The 18,669-nt window shown below is 45.0% G+C and overlaps 1 protein-coding gene across 1 annotated transcript in view; it reads left to right on the plus strand.

The window, feature by feature from the left end:
• The first annotated feature begins 1,972 nt into the window (after positions 1-1,972).
• Positions 1,973-18,669, plus strand: part of LOC138787869 (tumor necrosis factor receptor superfamily member 1A-like) — a 30,019-nt gene continuing 13,322 nt past the window's right edge. Inside the window, exons 1-5 of the mRNA XM_069965140.1 lie at positions 1,973-2,164; positions 16,364-16,487; positions 17,189-17,317; positions 17,821-17,932; positions 18,194-18,312. Coding sequence (XP_069821241.1) covers positions 2,114-2,164; positions 16,364-16,487; positions 17,189-17,317; positions 17,821-17,932; positions 18,194-18,312 — 535 coding nt within the window. The 5' untranslated portion in view covers positions 1,973-2,113. The remainder of the gene's footprint in view (positions 2,165-16,363; positions 16,488-17,188; positions 17,318-17,820; positions 17,933-18,193; positions 18,313-18,669) is intronic.

The following is an 18,669-nucleotide window of genomic DNA, read 5'->3' on the forward strand; positions in this document are numbered from 1 at the left end:
GGAAGCAATTTTCTCCATTCACTGCATAGTGGCCGGACCTGGTTACTGGAGTTCAGCTGCCGTTTACTCGAATGGGAGGAGAGCTGCAGTTACATCCTACTGCAGGGGTGGGGAACCTTGGCTCTCCAGTTGTTGCAAAACTACAACTCCCATCATGCCTGGACAGCCAAAGCTAAAGCTAATGAGAGCACTAGAGAGGTTTGCCATGCGTTAGGCAGTAATACATAGTCATCCTCCTGGGTAGTTAATCTATATGCAGGAATGCTGCCACATTCACAGGATATAACACGTGGTAGTAACCATACAGCGCCCACTCTCATGCCAACACAGACTATGTAACCATTATTGTGGGTTCATACGATTTATTACTACTGTGAAGGGCGGTGAGTGCTCTGTATGTATACTGTTATATCTGTCACTGCCTATTGTATATGGAAGATGATGTATGATATATCACCAACACATCAGCTCCTGTACACTCCATGTCCTCACTCCTCTTGTGTCTCTTCCTCATAGACTGTAAGCTCTTGTGGTCAGGGTCCTCATTCCTGAGGATGATATCATAATACAGAGGGATTTGGAGAAGCTGGAGGCTTGGGCAGAGAAATGGCAAATGAAGTTTAATGTGGATAAATGTAAGGTTATGCATTTGGGCCGTAGGAATAATAAGTACAGTTATGTGCTAAATAATATAACGCTGGGTAAAACTATTTCCGAAAAGGACCTGGGGGTATTGGTGGACAGTAAACTCAACTTTAGTGATCAGTGCCAGGCAGCAGCTGCCAAGGCTAATAAAATAATGGGGTGCATCAAAAGAGATATAGATGCTAAAGATGAGAACATAGTTTTGCCTCTTTATAAATCACTGGTCAGACCACATATGGAATACTGTGTACAGTTTTGGGCACCGGTATATAAGAAGGACACGGCTGAACTGGAGCGGGTGCAGAGGAGGGCAACAAAGGTCATTAAGGGAATGGGTGGGTTACAGTACCAGGACAGGTTATCAAGCTTGGGGTTATTTACGCTAGAAAAAAGACATCTTAGGGGCGATCTGATCACAATGTACAAATATATGAATGGATAGTACAGAGATCTTTGTAGTGATCTTTTTACTCCTAGGTCTGTAACCATGACAAGGGGGCATCCTCTACGTCTAGAGGAAAGAAGATTTCATCATCAGCATCAATGCGGGTTCTTTACTGTACGAGCGGTAAGACTGTGGAACTCTCTGCCACATGATGTTGTCATGGCAGATTCATTATTCTGATTCCCCATTGGAGTCGGGAAGGGATTTTCTCCCTGTGATGGGGCAATTGCCGTCTGCCTCATGGGGTTTTTGCCCTCCTGTGGGTAAGCACCGTAGGGTTTCACTGGGTTGAACCTGATGGACTCCTGTCTTCTTTCAACCTTATTAAAGGGGTACTCCAGCCAAAATCTTATTCTTTCAAATCAACTATTGACAGAAAGTTATACAGATTTGTAATTTACTTCTATTAAAAAAAAATCTCACGTCTTCCAATACTTATTAGCTGCTCTATGTTATGCAGGAAGTGGTGTATTCTTTCCAGTCTGACACAGTGCTCTCTGCTGCCACCTCTGTCCATGTCAGGAACTGTCCAGAAGAGAGGAGGTTTTCTATGGGGATTTGCTGCTGCTCTGGACAGTTCCTGACTGCCATCCTCCCTCAAGCTAAAGCGACTCCGCAGCGTGAGGACCCCCCCAACAAACGTTTCTCCATATCCTGGACCCCTGTAAGTGTGACCCTGGGAAGACGGGTACCAGCGACGAGCTCTCTGCTGGAATAATTTCTGCGCATTTCCTGCTATTGCTGCCTGTAGTAGTTACCTCACAGCGTGTACAGTAGTGAGGAGGGGGGTGTGTAAAGGGGTGTGTACATATACGCTCATGTCTTGTGACTCCAGCCCTACCCACTATCACATGAGCTCTCCTCCCCCTACACCTTCAGTCACTCATACACGAACAACCTGCAGAAGTTACCGTATCACCGCTCTCAGAACCTTCCAGATCCGCAGCGCCCCAACTACTCGCAGAGGATCACTAAACTCTCTGAATGATCTGCTAAGTCTTAGACGTTATAAAACTTTTGGCCATGTTACTTAGTTGGACCCTGCTGATGATTCTGCTGCCCGTGATGCTGCCGGTAAGTGCTGTACAGGTATACAGGGAAACCGGTGCAATGCAGAGACATGACCGGGGATATACACTGGGGCTATACTGAGACATGACCGGGGCACTGGTGCAATACTGAGATGTTCTTGGGGCACTGGTGCAATATATAGTATGGCTGCGCACTTCAATGAGAGGCAATACAACCTAAAATGAAAAAAAATCATGGGGAAAAAAAAAATCTTTCAAATCAACTGGTGCCAAAAAGTGCCAGAGATTTGTAATTTACTTCTATTAAAAAAATCTCCAGTCTTCCAGTACTTATCAGCTGCTGTATGTCCTGCAGGAAGTGGTGTATTCTTTCCAGTCTGACACTGTGCTCTCTGCTGCCACCTCTGTCCATGTAAGCAAATATCCCCATAGAAAACCTCTCCTGCTCTCCAGACTGGAAAGAATACACCACTTCCTGCAGGACATACAGCAGCTGATAAGTACTGGAAGACTGTAAAATTGCAAATCTCTGACACTTTCTGCCAACAGTTGATTTGAAAGAAAAAAAGAAAGAATGTGGTGAACTATCCCTTTAAGCTTAAACATGGCGACTTTACTTGTGATGCTGAAAGTTTTGCTGGTAGATTTGCTGATCATTCGCTGATCATTGTAAGTTGCGATTTGTTATTTGTGTAAATATACGAATTGTCTTCTGAAAGTGTAAGCAAACACTGCAGGGATCACAGTCAGGTGTGAACACAGCCCAGGGGGGTTGTCATCCTAATTGACGGCTTCCGCTGTCATCCCCCCCGGCTGTAGAATAGAGGACATAAGCCGCCACCATAGACGGTGATTATATCCATATTATTACAGACACCTACGGATCAATGTTGTGTCATCATACCTGTTGTTGCAAGTTGTCCAGCGCACGTCTTTTCCGGTCGCACCGGCCATTGATCTGAATGGAGCTAAACAATTAAATTGAAATTTTATGTCGAAAATACATAATGTTGGGTAAAATGAGCGTTTATTAGGGGGGATGTATCAATAAAGTTGGTTGGACTTTGATTGGAAAGCCGCCATAAACTTCACCGCGACTTGAGAGGGGGGGGGAGGGGCAGAGGAGAAAGTTGTGGAAAGTTCCGGTGATGAAAAATGGTATTGCCACTGTAATATTATAATTGTTTATGGTTTGTTTTTCGCTTGTATGTAACTATATATATATATATATATATATATATATATATATATATATATATATATATATATCTAAGGCAGGTTGTCAGATAATGCAAAAATACAACGCCCATCATGCCCTGGGCATGATGGGAGTTGTAGTTTGGCAAGAGCCACAGAACCACAGGTTCTCTTTCCAATCAACTGGTTTCAGAAAGTTATAAAGATTTGTAATTTACTTCTATTTTAAAATATCCGGTCTTCCAGTACTTATCAGCTGCTGTATGTCCTGCAGGAAGTGGTGTATTCTTTCCAGTCTGACACAGTGCTCTCTGCTGCCACCTCTGTCCATGTCAGGAACTGTCCAGAGCAGCAGCAAATCCTCATAGAAAACCTCTCCTGCTCTGGACAGTTCCTGACATGGACAGAGGTGGCAGCAGAGAGCACTGTGTCAGACTGGAGAGAATACAGCACTTCCTGCAGGACATACAGCAGCTGATAAGTACTGGAAGACTGGAGATTTTTAAATAGAAGTAAATTACAAATCTTTATAACCTTCTGACACCAGTTGCTTTGAAAGAAAAAGATTTTCGCCTTTAAGGCTGTCAGAACATGATGGGAGTTGTAGTTTTGCAACAACTAAGGAGCCACATGTTAGGGAACACTGTAGGGTGTTGATGAATGAAGGAAGTTGTGGTTTTGTAACAGCTGAAGGATTAGGGGTCAAGCAACACTGCTTTAAATCTGTCAGACTATGATGGGAGTTGTAGTTTAGCAACAGCTTAAGAACCACAGGTTTGTCATGGCATGATGGGAGTTGTAGTTTTTGAAAAGAAGAAGAGCCACAGTTAAGGGAACAGTCAGGGCATGATGGGAGTTGTAGTTTTGCAACAGCTGAGAAGCCATAGGTTAGAGAACACCTATGGGTGTTGGTAATGATGGGAGTTGTAGTTTTGGCTGAGCCACAGGTTAGTGAACACAGATTTACAATGAGATAGCATTGAACTTTGTGATTTTTGTCAGAATCTGTTGCGTTTGTTCCTAACAGAACCTTCAGGTGTGAACAGGGACCTAATTATTGGGAAGAATAATACTGAATTCTCAATCCTGGACATAGAAGGGAAATTTATCAAAACTTATGAGGACAAAAGGGGAGGAGTCACACAGAGTAGCCAATCAGGTCACCGCTTGTAATACCAGAGCTGGATCCTGATTGGTGGACATTACGTCTCCGCCATTGTCCTGGGCGGCTGATGCAATTGTTTGGTTACAGCAAAGAGGGATTTCCAGGCTCTCAGTCTCTTACAAAAAAAAAAAAATCTAGGTGAAGGGACGGCGAAAGTCAGGACTAATAAATGACAGCTAAGAAGTGACGGCCCTGTATATAGGATAAGGAAGTGTTATGTATATAAGTGATGATAAGGCAGAGGTCACATAGCAGTGGTGGTGACCAGAGGCAATAGACATCAGTATGAGGCAATATGGGCCTCTCCCCTCATAGGTGTCACTCACTGCTCACCACACAATATAGAGGTTCCACTGTCCTCTTCATGTATGTAGATCAGGGGTTTATGTCAATTATATAGAATTCATTGTACAAAGGTCATAGACCAGTGTTAATAGTTCTATTAAAGGGGTTTCCAGGATCTAAAAATCTGCATAAAAAAAAAAAAAAAAAAAGCAAAAAACAGCACCACACCTGTCCTCAGGTTGTGTGTGGTATTGCAGCCTGGCTCCATTTCTTTTAATACTGAGCATTAGTGTGGCGCTGTTTCTGGAAGAAAGCAGCTGCATTGTTCTAATCCTGACAATCCAGTTAAAAGTTTTGTATATAGTCCTATATGTCAACTCTACAAAAAGGGAAGGGGGATTAGGCCGGGGCTATATGGCTGCAAGGTCAAAGATCACTGTGTCACGTTTATGAAAGTGAAGGCGGTTGTGTTGCTGACTGCAAGTTGTCACGACCAAGAATTGATATGGTGACTGTCAGGTCGGGGTTGCCTTAAAGTGTCACTGTTGTTTAAATTATTTTTTGCAGAAATCAATAGTACAGGCAATTTTAAGAAAATTTGTAATTGGGTTTATTAAACGAAAAATGCATTTTTGTCATGAAACAGCCGTTTGAAGCTCTCTCCTCCCCCCCCCCCCCCCCCTCTTCATGATTTTCTATGGAGAGGGGAGGGGTGGAGGCACCAAAAACAGAACAACAAAGAGTTAATTTGCAGCTACATCACCAGGCTATCTCCTCTGTCAGTCAGCACTGACCTCTCTTACCTCTGAATACCGGCTTTCATACAGCTCCCGCTGTGTAATCCTTTGTTCTCTGCTGGTGACTCATCTCCGTCCTCCCCCCTCCCCTCTCCATAAAACAGACAGGGCATGACTGATGTAAAAGAGTTGAGATTTCCTGATAATGGGCAGTGGATAAGAGGGGGGAGGGGGACCTGGAGAAAGTCTTTTTGAATGCAGATAATGGCAGATTTGCCTAATAAACCCAATTACAAAATTTCTTAAAATCGCCTGGACTATTGATTTCTGCAAAAAAATAAAACAACACTTTAAATTACCAAAACAAAGAGGAAAGATGAGGGCACTCACCATATTACGTGATCTTCTTTCTTATTTCAACTTTATACGTGCATTAAAAGTACTGGACACATCGGGCTTAACGCGGACGCCAGACACCCACCGGATCAGGTTACAGCTGTTTCACGCGCGCATGGCCACCAAGGTTATAGAAAAGTCTACAGAATACATCACTTCCTGCTGGACATACAGCAGCTGATAAGTACCAGAAGACTGAAGATTTTTTAAATAGAAGTAAACTACAAATCTATATAACTTTCTGGCACCATAAATTTGAAAATAATAATAATAATAATAATAATAATAATAATAATAATAATCAGTATCACTGCTGACAAAACCCTGTTAAAGGGATTATTCAGGGTTAGAAAAAGCACCGCTACTTTTCTTTTTCTTTTGCAAAAACAGCGCCATCCCTGTCCTCAGGCTGTGTTTGGTATTACAATTCATCTTCATTCAATTCAATAGAACTGAGCTGCAATACCACACACAACCTGAGCACAAGTGGGGTGCTGTTTCTGGAAGAAAGCGGCCATGTTTTCCTAAGCTATCCCTTTAAAGTCCAGTGACAGCGGGAAGCCATGACACTAGTGTGAACACACACACAATCCTCTTCCTTCCTTTGGCAGAGATCCAGCTGATATGACGCCATATCTGTCACGAGTATGCGGCGCCTCACACCCCACCGCCCACCCCCGGCCCTGCTTAACCCTTTAAAGACCTGGCTTTGTTTGGCAGGAATGATTTCATTTTTTTTAGCTCTGTTTTACAAGCCCTAAGTTTTTCAGCCTTTGTAGCTGTCGCTGTATGAGGGATCGGTGTCTTGCTGGACTCCATTCCTCAGTGACATAGCATCATTTATTAAAGGGGCACTTCAGAGAAAAAAATTCTTTCAAATCAACTGGTGTCACAATGGAAAGAATACACCACTTCCTGCAGGACATGCAGCAGCTGATAAGTACTAGAAGATTGGAGTTTTTTTAATAGGAATAAATTACAAATCTATATCACTTTCTGACACCAGTTGATTTGAAAGTTGTTTTTTTTTTCCAGCCGGAGTACCCCTTTAATATTCATTCATTTCTTTTTGTGGAGGAGGGATAGAGAATGTAACAATTCTGCTATTGTCTTTGGACTCTATGGAGCTACTTTGTATTGTAAGGAACTTACAGTTTGTTACAATTACAGCTCTATATAATTGGTGCACATGGCGGGGGCGCAGCTGCAGAGAGCGTGCCATCCCTGTGCCATCATAGCAAGCAATGGATACACTGTACATAGCTAGTCCTGCTCTCAGTAATACAATTGTATCCAGTGTAGACAATGCTCTGTGAGCTCTACAGCCTGGACTCCAGACTGATACATTGTACATAGCTAGTCCTGCTCTCAGCTGTATCCAGTGTAGACAATGCTCTGTGAGCTCTACAGCCTGGACTCCAGACTGATACATTGTACATAGCTAGTCCTGCTCTCAACTGTATCCAGTGTAGACAATGCTCTGTGAGCTCTACAGCCTGGACTCCAGACTGATACATTGTACATAGCTAGTCCTGCTCTTAGCTGTATCCAGTGTAGACAATGCTCTGTGAGCTCTACAGCATGGACTCCAGACTGATACATTGTACATAGCTTGTCCTGCTCTCAGCTGTATCCAGTGTAGACAATGCTCTGTGAGCTCCAGACTGATACATTGTACATAGCTAGTCCTGCTCTCAGCTATATCCAGTGTAGACAATGCTCTGTGAGCTCCAGACTGTTACATTGTACATAGCTAGTCCTGCTCTCAGCTGTATCCAGTGTAGACAATGCTCTGTAAGCTCCAGACTGATACATTGTACATAGCTAGTCCTGCTCTCAGCTGTATCCAGTGTAGACAATGCTCTGTGAGCTCTACAGTCTGGACTCCAGCCTAATACATTGTACATAACTAGTCCTGCTCTCAGCTGTATCCAGTGTAGACAATGCTCTGAGAGATCTACAGACTGATATATTGTGCATGCTTCTCATCCACCTACAGTTACATAGAGAACAGGAGAAGGTGGGCTGCTAGATAACAGACCCCTGACCCAGCACCTTCACTTTCCTTCCCCTCCTCCAATAACACCATGAACTTTGAACCCTTCCCTATATCTACAGCCCAAACACTACAGGAAATAATACTATCATTGAGCTGCTGGGATAGAACTGGAAGGATGACATTCCTGCTCCATGTATCATCTGCTGCGTCACAGAAATCACTGCCCCAAGCACAACAATAACCTCCCCCCCCCCCATAATGTCCCATCTGTCTTCCTCATAGGGCACCGGTTATATGGCAGCCTTTCACTCAAGGATTAGGTGGTGATGATGGTATTTATTGACTTCACCACCAGATGTCAGTATTTTGTATGTGAGTCTGTATATATATATTGCACAGCTGTAGTGAGCACAGGGTTACTGTTTTCTTGTATTATGTAATCTTGTGGTCCAATGGAAATACTTCTTTCCCTTCTACCTATCTCTGTGCTTCTTTCTTTGCACACTCTCTTTTCCACCACTCACAGGGGCTCTTACACACAGTTTCCTTCTGATTCTCTAGGTAGGAGGACACAGACAGAACAGGCATCCCTGCTGAAGTTAGCCAGGGCCCCTGGCCGGGATAGTCCAGTCAGTCAGTGTGTGATCTTGTGTGAAGTGATTAAAGACACACGTGTATGGAGCAACCAGAGACTTTCTGTTCTTATAGTCTTACTACCTACACCATGCAGTGTTAGACCCCCAAAAGGAGGATAAGTCGGAGATCATTTCAGCCCACGCTATCAACCTTTCTATGCAGTGCAGGGAAGTCTCCTAGGACAGAGGAACTGACCCGGGTAGAGCAAAGCAACCGTAACAAAGGTCTACGTACTCTATCTCGCAACGCAGGTGACACCAGATAACTTCGGACACTTAGCTACACCCAGGTAATCAAGACTAGGGCTTGTGTCACCCTGGTAGGACGGGTACTCCGACACTGCAGGGCAGAAGGTTTTTAAGCGACAGAATAGTCAAAAAGAGGCACAAGTATCTCTCTGTGGGTTGCGGTACCGACAGTCCAGGTGGGTTCATCTCCCCACTCCGGACCACCATGACAGGAGCCCAAGGGACCCATGACAGCCCGGCAGGTCACCAACCAACCACAGCCAGCCACAACCTAAAGCAGGTATACCACCAGACCTGTGTGCTGAACTAGCACTGGCGTCACGACACTACCATCACTGGCTGAGCTGTATATCCAGCACCACCAGCATAATACCATCACGGTGGCACCCACCACACTATCACTTGGCCACTTCTTATACATCAGCCTTGCAGGTTATGTTACTTGCAGCTATTACTTACTATATACACCCCTCCCCCAGCACCTTGAGGTTACATTGTTATGATATGTCATATCACCGCCACTTCCCCTCGTCATATAGTCGTCACTGTGACGAGTTACTTCTAGAATGTCAGCCCTGGGGTAACCTCGGGTTATATTCACTCTCCATTTTGTAAAGGCCACGTTCCTACTAAATACTAGAAATTTGTAAAGATGAAGCAAGGACTTTTAGAAATTATTTTACATGTTCAATGTCTAAATAAATCTGAACATATAATTTCATTCTCATCTCCACATATATGGAATATATCATACAGAAAAACAGCCGTAATTGAGAGCCGGCATAAATATAATGAACCTGTTTTGGCAAAAATTGCCATTTTTCCACCTTTTTTTTTAACACTTTGTTTTATTTTCATTCAAAATTACAGCTGTATTTTAATATTATTTTACTGTGTGTGAACCTCGTCTTATAGTAAATATAGTGTACATAGGAGGTAGTATTATAATAGTTATATTCCTGTATATAGGAGCAGTATTATAGTAGTTATATTCTTGTATATAGGAGCAGTATTATAGTAGTTATATTCTTGTATATAGGAGCAGTATTATAGTAGTTATGGTTCAGGGAAGAAAAAGAGTGCTGCACCTCACACCTATGGCTGATACTAATACCTCTTGGCTGCATAAAAAACATCAGAATTCTGTATGTGAATTGATCAAGCCACACTGCCCCATGTACCGCGTGCAGGTATCTGATACACATGGGTCCCTACACTAAAGTCCACATTGGGCCGATCAGCGACCACCCCCCCCCCCCCCGCAGGCGTGCACAGTCAGGGAACGGGGGCCATGGGACGGCCCTGCAACCCCCATGCCACAGGACCAGACCCATAAATGCCACACCAAAACCCAGCCAGCACCACCGGCGGAGGAAGCTGCCCCCAAACAGCACAAGTCTGGATAAGGTATTGCACTCACCATAGCTATCAAAGATAGAATGGGACAGACAGGAGGGATTAAAACCATGAGCACTCAGGTGTCTCCTGCTAATTGCGGTCATGTGGGTCTCACCAGGAGGAGTGCAAAACACGGAGAAAAGAGAGAAACAAAATACGGTTCAGGGAAGAAAAAGAGTGCTGCATCTCACACCTATGGCTGATACTAGTACCTCTTGGCTGCATAAAAAACATCAGAATTCTGTATGTGAATTGATCAAGCCAAACTGCCCCATGTACCGCGTGCAGGTATCTGATACACATGGGTCCCTACACTGAGTCCACATTGTGCCGGTCAGCGACCACCACCCCCGCAGGCGTGCACAGTCAGGGAACGGGGGCCATGGGATGGCCCTGCAACCCCCATGCCACAGGACCAGACCCATAAATGCCACACCAAAACCCAGCCAGGACCACCGGCGGAGGAAGCTGCCCCCAAACAGCACAAGTCTGGATAAGGTATTGCACTCACCATAGCTATCAAAGATAGAATGGGACAGACAGGAGGGATTAAAACCATGAGCACTCAGGTGTCTCCTGCTAATTGCGGTCATGTGGGTCTCACCAGGAGGAGTGCAAAACACGGAGAAAAGAGAGAAACAAAATACGGTTCAGGGAAGAAAAAGAGTGCTGCACCTCACACCTATGGCTGATACTAGTACCTCTTGGCTGCATAAAAAACATCAGAATTCTGTATGTGAATTGATCAAGCCACACTGCCCCATGTACCGCGTGCAGGTATCTGATACACATGGGTCCCTACACTGAGTCCACATTGTGCCGGTCAGCGACCACCACCCCCGCAGGCGTGCACAGTCAGGGAACGGGGGCCATGGGACGGCCCTGCAACCCCCATGCCACAGGACCGGACCCATAAATGCCACACCAAAACCCAGCCACAGCCAGCCACAACCTAAAGCAGGTATACCACCAGACCTGTGTGCTGAACTAGCACTGGCGTCACGACACTACCATCACTGGCTGAGCTGTATATCCAGCACCACCAGCATAATACCATCACGGTGGCACCCACCACACTATCACTTGGCCACTTCTTATACATCAGCCTTGCAGGTTATGTTACTTGCAGCTATTACTTACTATATACACCCCTCCCCCAGCACCTTGAGGTTACATTGTTATGATATGTCATATCACCGCCACTTCCCCTCGTCATATAGTCGTCACTGTGACGAGTTACTTCTAGAATGTCAGCCCTGGGGTAACCTCGGGTTATATTCACTCTCCTTTTTGTAAAAGCCACGTTCCTACTAAATACTGGAAATTTGTAAAGATGAAGCAAGGACTTTTAAAAATTATTTTACATTTTTAATGTCTAAATAAATCTGAACATATAATTTCATTCTCATCTCCACATATATGGAATATATCATACAGAAAAACAGCCGTAATTGAGAGCCGGCATAAATATAATGAACCTGTTTTGGCAAAAATTGCCATTTTTCCACCTTTTTTTTAACACTTTGTTTTATTTTCATTCAAAATTACAGCTGTATTTTAATATTATTTTACTGTGTGTGAACCTCGCCTTATAGTAAATATAGTGTACATAGGAGGTAGTATTATAGTAGTTATATTCTTGTATATAGGAGCAGTATTATAGTAGTTATATCCCTGTATATAGGAGCAGTATTATAGTAGTTATGGTTCAGGGAAGAAAAAGAGTGCTGCACCTCACACCTATGGCTGATACTAGTACCTCTTGGCTGCATAAAAAACATCAGAATTCTGTATGTGAATTGATCAAGCCACACTGCCCCATGTACCGCGTGCAGGTATCTGATACACATGGGTCCCTACACTGAGTCCACATTGTGCCGGTCAGCGACCACCACCCCCGCAGGCGTGCACAGTCAGGGAACGGGGGCCATGGGACGGCCCTGCAACCCCCATGCCACAGGACCAGACCCATAAATGCCACACCAAAACCCAGCCAGCACCACCGGCGGAGGAAGCTGCCCCCAAACAGCACAAGTCTGGATAAGGTATTGCACTCACCATAGCTATCAAAGATAGAATGGGACAGACAGGAGGGATTAAAACCATGAGCACTCAGGTGTCTCCTGCTAATTGCGGTCATGTGGGTCTCACCAGGAGGAGTGCAAAACACGGAGAAAAGAGAGAAACAAAATACGGTTCAGGGAAGAAAAAGAGTGCTGCACCTCACACCTATGGCTGATACTAGTACCTCTTGGCTGCATAAAAAACATCAGAATTCTGTATGTGAATTGATCAAGCCACACTGCCCCATGTACCGCGTGCAGGTATCTGATACACATGGGTCCCTACACTGAGTCCACATTGTGCCGGTCAGCGACCACCACCCCCGCAGGCGTGCACAGTCAGGGAACGGGGGCCATGGGACGGCCCTGCAACCCCCATGCCACAGGACCAGACCCATAAATGCCACACCAAAACCCAGCCAGCACCACCGGCGGAGGAAGCTGCCCCCAAACAGCACAAGTCTGGATAAGGTATTGCACTCACCATAGCTATCAAAGATAGAATGGGACAGACAGGAGGGATTAAAACCATGAGCACTCAGGTGTCTCCTGCTAATTGCGGTCATGTGGGTCTCACCAGGAGGAGTGCAAAACACGGAGAAAAGAGAGAAACAAAATACGGTTCAGGGAAGAAAAAGAGTGCTGCACCTCACACCTATGGCTGATACTAGTACCTCTTGGCTGCATAAAAAACATCAGAATTCTGTATGTGAATTGATCAAACCACACTTCCCCATGTACCACGTGCAGGTATCTGATACACATGGGTCCCTACACTGAGTCCACATTGTGCCGGTCAGCGACTACCACCCCCGCAGGCGTGCACAGTCAGGGAACGGAGGCCATGGGACGGCCCTGCAACCCCCATGCCACAGGACCAGACCCATAAATGCCACACCAGAACCCAGCCAGCACCACCGGCGGAGGAAGCTGCCCCCAAACAGCACAAGTCTGGATAAGGTATTGCACTCACCATAGCTATCAAAGATAGAATGGGACAGACAGGAGGGATTAAAACCATGAGCACTCAGGTGTCTCCTGCTAATTGCGGTCATGTGGGTCTCACCAGGAGGAGTGCAAAACACGGAGAAAAGAGAGAAACAAAATACGGTTCAGGGAAGAAAAAGAGTGCTGCACCTCACACCTATGGCTGATACTAGTACCTCTTGGCTGCATAAAAAACATCAGAATTCTGTATGTGAATTGATCAAGCCACACTGCCCCATGTACCGCGTGCAGGTATCTGATACACATGGGTCCCTACACTGAGAGCAGCAATGGTAAGTGTTATACCATATCCATACTTGTGTCGTTTGGGGGCAGCCTTCCCCGCCGGTGGTGCTGGCTGGGTTTTGGTGGGGCTTTTTGGGTCTGGTCCTGTGACATTGGGGTTGCAGGGCCGTTCCATGGCCTCCCTTCCCTGCATGTGCACGCTTTGCGGGGTTGGCGGTCGCTGACCGACACGGTGTGGAGTTAGCATAGGGACCCGTGTGGACCAGAGGACCTGCGCGGTGGTACACGGGGCAATATGGCTTGATCAATTCATATACAGACACTCTGGTGTTGATTTTTAATATAGGCCTAGCGGCATTAGTGTCAGCCATAGATGGGATGTGCAGCCGTTCCACTCTCTCCAGTTCGTATTTCACAGTGCTCCCTCTCTGAACAGCTCGCACTCCTTTATAAGACCCACATGACCAAAATTAGCAGGATATGTCTGTGCTCACATGTCTGGACCTTATGCCTTCCCCATTCTGTGAGAGCAGCAATGGTAAGTGTAATACCATATCCATACTTGTGTCGTTTGGGGGCAGCCTTCCCCGCCGGTGGTGCTGGCTGGGTTTTGGTGGGGCTTTTTGGGTCTGGTCCTGTGACATTGGGGTTGCAGGGCCGTTCCATGGCCTCCCTTCCCTGCATGTGCACGCTTTGCGGGGTTGGTGGTCGCTGACACGGTGTGGAGTTAGCGTAGGGACCTGTGTGGACCAGAGGACCTGCGCGGTGGTACACGGGGCAATATGGCTTGATCAATTCATATACAGACACTCTGGCAGTATTATAGTAGTTATACTCCTGTATATAGGGAGCAGTATTATAGTAGTTATATCCCTGTATATCGGAGCAGTATTAAAATAGTTATATTCTTGTATATAGGAGAAGTATTATAGTAGTTATATTCTTGTATATAGGAGCAGTATTATAGTAGTTATATTCTTGTATATAGGAGCAGTATTATAGTAGTTATACACGACATGGAGAGAAGGGAGCGGCTGCACATCCCCTCTATGGCTGATACTTATGCCGCTAGGCCTATTTTAAAATTCAACACCAGGGTGTCTGTATATAATTTGATCAAACCATAATAGCCTCGTGTACCAACATGCAGGTCTCCTGGTTTACACGGGTCCCTACGCTAACTCCACACTGTTTCATTCAGTGACCGCCACCCCCGCAAAGCATGCACGTGCAGGGAACCCCCAAGTCACAGGACCAAACCCAAAATGCCCCACCAGAACCCAGCCAGCACCACCGGCGGGGAAGGCTGCCCCCAAACAACACAAGTATGAATGTGGTATTACACTCACCACTGCTGCTCACACAGAATGGGAAAGACATAAGGTACTGAGCACAGGCATATCCTGCTAATTTTGGTCATGTGGGTCTTATAAAGGAGTGCTAGCTGTTCAGAAAAGGGAGAACTGTAAAACATGACATGGAGAGAAAGGAATGGCCGCACATCGCATTATAGTATTATATTCTTGTATATAGGAGCAGTATTATATATAGTATATAGGGGGCAGTATTATATATATTGTAGTTATATTCTGGTACAGTAGAGAGGATTTGCCATCTGTCTTTACTTTCTGCTTGGCAGTATACACAAGTTACATTATGCATAAGGGGGCAACTTTGTGCATAGAGAAAAACTATATAAAGTCTATGCTCTATAAGAGACACGATGGGACTGACATTTACAGTGTATAATACACAGAAGTCCAACAGTAGATTCATTCATGTTATAATGTTCTGTGTAAGCAAACACACGTCACGCTGAATGGTCGGGGCGCGGCAGATAACCGGGCCGCTCTGGACTTCATCCATGGAGTGAAATATTTGCATATTCTCCTTATAAAGGAAAAGTCACGAGATAAAAAACAAAAGTTATGGTCTGGGCTATGAGATCTTGTTATGCCAGCTTTTCTACCACGGCCTCATTGGCACACAGCTGGAGGTGAATGTGGTCAGGTTATTGGCGTCACATCAGATATGTATTTTTCAGAGGCTGTTGAGGTGAATGTGGTCATACATGTTATAGTGATGGGTTCTGCATCACTTTTCCTCTGGGGAATTCCGCCCCCTCACTTACTGTTAGTAGACATATTGCAGATCATCTTGCATCACTTTACTCCTCAGGTGACTGAAAATCCCCTAAATGAAAAGAAAAAAGTCTTGAGGATGACTAAGCTGAATTGTTGAGGTTTGCGATAGGAAGCCAAAGCCTGGGGCAAACAGGAAAGTAGTGTCTGTCTAAACTGGTGGAGAAGGGTCCATCACCTGCGGCTGACTACCAGTAGTAAGGACCCCTTTAAGGATGGTTAGCAGAATTTTCAATACATCGTCTCTAATGCCATTGACTTTAATGGGTCACATCAAAATTGAATCCGCTTGTAGGGTATCGGGCTGTGTTTTCGTATTGCGTCTTCTATGTGTCTTTGCTCAAATTGTGGTAAAATAGTGGCGGCGTGGCTGCAAGTTTGCCAAAATCGCTACAAGAACTCAATGTGTGTTGACAGTCTTTGCCATTAAGACAGAGACAGTTTTATAGGATTGGGGTCAGATTTTCTGCAACTAAAATGCTTTGATTGGATGGGGGATGTTTTGGCCGATTTCTGCAAGTTTCATTAAGAACAATGGAGCAGATGCAGAAATTTCAGTAACAAAATCTGCAATACAATCCCTTCAACCAATTTTTCTCTACAATGCACTGCTATCTGTCTATGTAGTCTCAGTTTATTTTTAATTCTTAAAGGGGCCACGCTGCTGATCTGAAGGAGAGTGGTCACCAGTTATATAATATCGGAGTTGTAACGTGACTTCCGTGTGTTTTTCTATTCTAACAGGTTTTATCTGCATCCCCCATGAAGCTCCAGGGTAGTCAGGCTCACAATCGGACCTCGCGAGGCCAGGACTGCTATGAAGACGAATATGAATATAAGGGAATTTGTTGTAAAAACTGTCCTGCAGGTAAGAACCCTCAAGATTTGAGGTAACTAAAAAGTTTTTTTTTTACGTTGTATACTGCCTAAAACAGGATGACAATGTCTTAAACCACATGGGGCCATTAATATACACCATTGTAAGTGTCTCCTTTAAGGTTCCCTATAAGAGCTAAAGCTTTGCCCATTACATGACCTTCCAAAGTGCCAGGCGAAGCTTAGGGAGAGTCTTAAAGGGAACCTGTCACCATGAAAATGTTATATCGGCATCATGTTATAGAGCAGGAAGAGCTGAGCGGATTGATATATATATCTTTATGGGAAAAGATTCTGTATAATTTGTAATTTATTGATAGAAATCTCTGATACTAAGGAGTCCAGTCTATTGAGTGACCCCGCCCACTGGACTCAGAAATAGCAGGGATTTCAAATTACAAGTTATACTGAATCTTTTCCCACAAAGTTATATATCAATCTGCTCAGCTCTTCCAGCTCTATAACATGATGCCGATAGATTAGATAGCATTGTCGTGGTGACAGGTTCCCTTTAATATTACACAATGTAAGGTAACACTTGGAATTTATTATCTAGAAAGTCTGAACTGGCCGTTCTCTCCACAGAGCCTTTTCCAGTATAAGTCTATATATATACACATCAGATAATCCAGACATCTGGTACTTGTCTTCGATTGATATATTCTGATTACGTTCCTTTATCTCTCGTATCAGGAACCTACGTCTCCGCACATTGCACTATGAATCATCATAGAGGAAAGTGTGAGCCCTGCCCCCTGCAGGATTTTACCGCCTTCCCCAATGGGATGGAGTCGTGCTTACCTTGTCTCACCTGTACAAAAGGTAAGATATAGGCAGACATAATACTAAACCCACCACGGAGCTGGGGGAACCAAGCTTAGAGCATTTATTGCTGCAGTGTAAAGCACTACATGGCACCTATTGAAGTCAATGGGTTATATGTAGTCAGGTACAAGAACACTTAAAGGGATATTCCAGCAAGTGATCATGTATATGGTCACGTCTTCTATAGTTCCATAGTCATCACACATTATAGAGGTAGCCCACTGTAGGAGTTGCTGGTCCCTTGGGTGAAAGAAGACACACCACCTATCCCATCTATGACTTGCCAAATGGCCAAATCCCCCCAAATCCTTCAGACCATAGCTTCAACCTATGGTTACCTGGTACTGGTCTAGTATAGAAATACTCATCTGAATGGCTGCCATGTAATTCCGGGGGGGGGGGGGGGGGGGATTGATCCGTCATGGGCCTCGTTGTGTACCTTGACTGTGATGATACAACCCCTTTAGATGCATACAGCTCAATTGTTACTCCCATTGCAGATAAAGTCCTGGTAGAATCGTGCACCCCCAAATCCGATGCAAAATGTGAATGCAAATCCGGGTCCTATTGCACTCCTGATGAACCGTGTGAAGTCTGTAACCGGTGCTCAAGGTAATGGAACATGTATGACATGTATGAGGCGCTTACTGCACCCATTGCGGTACCCAAAGTTCTTCAGTGTGACAGTCCCCTCATCTTCTCATATTAAAAAGTGGCCAATTCCTCTAAATTTAAAGTGCACTTCTTAGGTGTTCTTTAATAAAATACCTTACCTATTTGGAGAACTATAAGTCTGGTTATCTATCCTATCTATGGCCTGTACGTCTACGTGCCGGGACCGTGATGTAACCACAGTCATATGTTTCCTTTAAGGTGCCGGGAAGGCCAGCGCGTAAAGACACCATGTACCTCAACTTCAGACACAGTCTGTGAAGTCGTCTCTGGACCAGAACCTACCTCACCCAAGATCAATATGAAGGGCGATCAGAGCGGTACTATCTCCATGTCACTCAGGGGCTTGTCTATCCCAATGTCTGGACTCTATGTCACCAGAACAATGTGATGCAGGACTGGGACAAAGGGTAGGCCAGGATAGGCGATGGCCTAGGGCGCCATCTCCTGGTGAATTACAGGGGGCGCAATGTATGCTCAAGTAAAAATCCCCCCACCTGACCTCACCCATGGCAGCACCCCTTCCCCCGCTCTGCCCCACAGCTGCTAAAGGCTTCAGCCCCGCGGTGGCAGGTATCTGCTCTCCTCCTCTCTTCTCTTTGGCTCTGGAGCTGAAGAAAATCTTCTGACCAATGTCACATGACCTCCGGAACCAATCAGGAGAGGGGAGAAGTGCA

This window comes from Dendropsophus ebraccatus, chromosome 4 (genome assembly GCF_027789765.1).
Source record: "Dendropsophus ebraccatus isolate aDenEbr1 chromosome 4, aDenEbr1.pat, whole genome shotgun sequence".
NCBI lineage: Eukaryota > Metazoa > Chordata > Amphibia > Anura > Hylidae > Dendropsophus > Dendropsophus ebraccatus.